General features: G+C 71.5%; 1 protein-coding gene across 1 annotated transcript in view; it reads left to right on the top strand.

Moving 5' to 3' along the window:
* Window positions 1-2,863, top strand: part of MGRN1 (mahogunin ring finger 1, E3 ubiquitin protein ligase) — a gene marked incomplete at its 5' end in the record, with an annotated part of 24,907 nt that overhangs the window by 17,226 nt on the left and 4,818 nt on the right. The window contains 3 exon segments of the mRNA XM_012731665.1: window positions 196-318; window positions 1,376-1,441; window positions 2,544-2,770. Coding sequence (XP_012587119.1) covers window positions 196-318; window positions 1,376-1,441; window positions 2,544-2,770 — 416 coding nt within the window.

Below are 2,863 nucleotides of genomic sequence, written 5' to 3'. Positions count from 1 at the left end.
TGCGTGAGGCCGGCCCCCGCCCAGAAGCCTGTTCTGAGTGGGCAGCGGGTCCTGACTCGGCCAGCTCCTTCCCGGGCGGCTGCTAGTGGCTCCGTTCTGAAACGGGGCTTGGCCCGGGTGCTGCTGGGGCTCCGTGTGCCCGGAGCCTGGGGGCCTTGTGGGACCGGAGCTGGCTCCCCTGGCCTGACGTGAACCCCCTCTGCCGCAGCCTTCCGCGCCCTCCTGCAGATCCGGGCTGTGCGGAAGAAGCCAGGAGCCCTGTCCCCCGTTTCCTTCAGCCCCGTCCTGGCCCAGAGCATGGAGCATGACGAGCACTCTGTGAGCACCCCTGTCAGGGCGTGGGGCAAGCGGTGGGGTTCTGGGGGAGCCGGGGCTGGAGCACGGCTGTGCCAGGCCCGCAGCCCTGCCCGCGCCTCCTGGGCCTCTGCTCTTGTCTGCTCGTGGCCCCGGCACGGGGCCTTGTCTGCAGCTCCTGCTGCCAACAGCAAGACCCTGGGCACGTCGGCCACAGCATCGCCACGGCTGCCCTGAGCAGACCCCCAGGGAGTCGGAGAGATGGGCAGAGGGCGGTGTGGCGGCCGGAAGGGAGAGACACCGGGTGGGAAGGGAGCGGGCAGGCTGAGAAGCGGAGAGACGGGCTCGGCGGGCCTGGCGCTGGAGAGTGAGGGGCGGCCGGCCGGACGGGCAGCCAGGCCTCGGTGGAGGCTGTCCGGGTTCGGTGGCTCCTGGGAGCCCTCGGACACAGGTCCCTGCCGCTGGTCCCTGCCGCTGCAGGTTTCTGCCCTGCGTGCGAGCCTCGGGGTGTGCTCTCGTGGCGCCCGCAGGCTGGCCCATCCGGCCCAGGGTCCACCCGCCAGTCCCCCTGAGTCCCACTCCCGGGCACACCGGGCGGGACGCTCAGGTCTTGTGGGTCTTTCCGCCACCCTCACCCCCCGTTTCTGCCCTGTGGTGTGGGGCCGAGCCGGACCCCCGCACGGCCCCCCTGTTCTCAGAGAGCCCAGGGGCGTGGCCCCCACACCTTCTCGAGGGTCGCGGTCCCCGGGGAGGGGCCTGCTTGCCACCTGCTCCCCCCAGCCGTCTCCCCGCTGCAACAGAGAGCCCAGATGAGCTGTTTTCTCGAGTGGGGGGCTGGGGACTGGCTTCCCCACCGCCGTCTCCGGGAGCGAGACGCGGGGAGGAGCTGGCCAGCCGCCGGCTTGTGGGGCTGCCAGGGGCAGCGCGGCCTGCTGCTCGAGGTGACCCAGACGTGGTGGGTGGCAGTGGGGCGCCGCCCCCCAGCAGAGCCCTCGCGGGGCCAGGCCTTCATGCCCGCAGAGCAGGGCCAGCGCGCCCCATGGGGCGCTACTTGTCAAACATCTGGTTTTTATCTTGACAGTGTCCCTTTAAAAAATCAAAGTCGCACCCCGCCTCCCTGGCCAGCAAGAAACCTAAAAGGGAACCAGTAAGTGTGTCGGCCCGCCCCGCCCGCCCTCCTCTTGGGGTCCTCTCCTGGGGCTCCTGTGCGCGCCTTGACCTGTCCAGTCTGCTCTCCTTTCCCGGCGCCCGCCCAGAGGGGAGTCGGAAGCGTCGGCTGTGTGGCCGGCCCGCAGGGACAGCGCGCTGCCGCAGGCCGCCCTCACCGGCTTTGCTTCTGCCCCCGGCCCCCAAACGCCCTTGTTCCCCTTTTTTCTTGCTGGCAGTGGAGAGGATGGAGGTGTCTGGCCCCGCTGCTGGGCCCGGGCAGCGCTCCGGTGTGCGCTCGCCCCGGTCCCTGCCTGGTCCTCGCACTGGGCCGGACAGCGGAGGCCTCGGCCTCGGCCTCGGCTGACTAGGCGGCCCGCCCGGGTCCGTGTCCTGTCCTGGGACGCTCTGGACGTCACGAGTCCGGAGGGAGGGCATCTCTGCCGAGGGTCAGCGTGGTCTCCGCCTGTGGGGGGCCTTGGGGGAGCACACACGACGGGGCGCTGGGCAGGGCGCCCTGACCGCGCATCGCCACTGGTCACCTCCATGGCCAGGTGGGCCCGGGCCTGCGCCCTGCCCTTCTCTGCGGGGAGCCCAGCACCCTGCAGACCCGGCCGGGCTGGGCCGGGTGACTGGCCCCACCCCAGGAGGGCTGCAGTGTGGGTCAGACTCGGGTGCTGTCCCCCCTGCTGCGTAGGTCACTGCCTGGCCTGGAGTGCCACCGCCCCGTTCTCACCTGGCATGGCTTTGCTCCCTGCTCCCGGGTCTCCTCTCGCTACACCCCCCCTCCCCCCCGCCCCGCCGAGGTAGGAACAGCAAGCAAGCCAGGCGGGGCCGCTGGAGGCTTGGGGTGCCCGTCTGCCCTCCTGGGCACCACCTGGGGGCTTGTGTGCCCAGCTGGCGGTCGAAGGAGCCTGTGCAGGGCCGGCCGCTGCTTCGGACTCCTGGGGCCTTTGGGGAGGGCCGTGGGGCCCTGGAAGGTGGGCACACAGCGGGCCTGGGGGGCACAGCAGCCACGGGGCAGGCCCCGGTCAGGTCTCGGTGGCCCTGGCCAGTGGGCAGGGACCCGGCCAGCCCGTCCTCACCGGAGCTTGTCCCCACAGGGCTCGGACAGCGTCCCGCCTGGCTACGAGCCCATCTCCCTGCTCGAGGCGCTCAACGGCCTCCGGGCCACCTCCCCGGCCATCCCTTCCGCCCCCCTTTATGAGGAAATCACCTACTCTGGTGTCTCGGATGGCCTCTCCCAGGCCAGCTGTCCCCTCGCCGGGGTGGATCGCGTCTCAGACAGCAGCCACCAGAAGGTCAAGCCGAGGAGCAAGTCCCCTGACAGGTGAGGCCGGAGTGCCCGCCGCCTGCCGGGTGACCGGCCTGCCGGGTGACCGGCCTGCCGATTAGCCCTCCTTGCGAAGCACGCTGTCCGCAG

This window comes from Condylura cristata, unplaced genomic scaffold (genome assembly GCF_000260355.1).
Source record: "Condylura cristata isolate star-nosed mole 26May11 unplaced genomic scaffold, ConCri1.0 scaffold00032, whole genome shotgun sequence".
Taxonomy (NCBI): domain Eukaryota; kingdom Metazoa; phylum Chordata; class Mammalia; order Eulipotyphla; family Talpidae; genus Condylura; species Condylura cristata.
The sequence above is the reverse complement of the archived record's forward strand: the minus strand, read 5'-3'. Positions and strand labels throughout refer to the sequence as shown.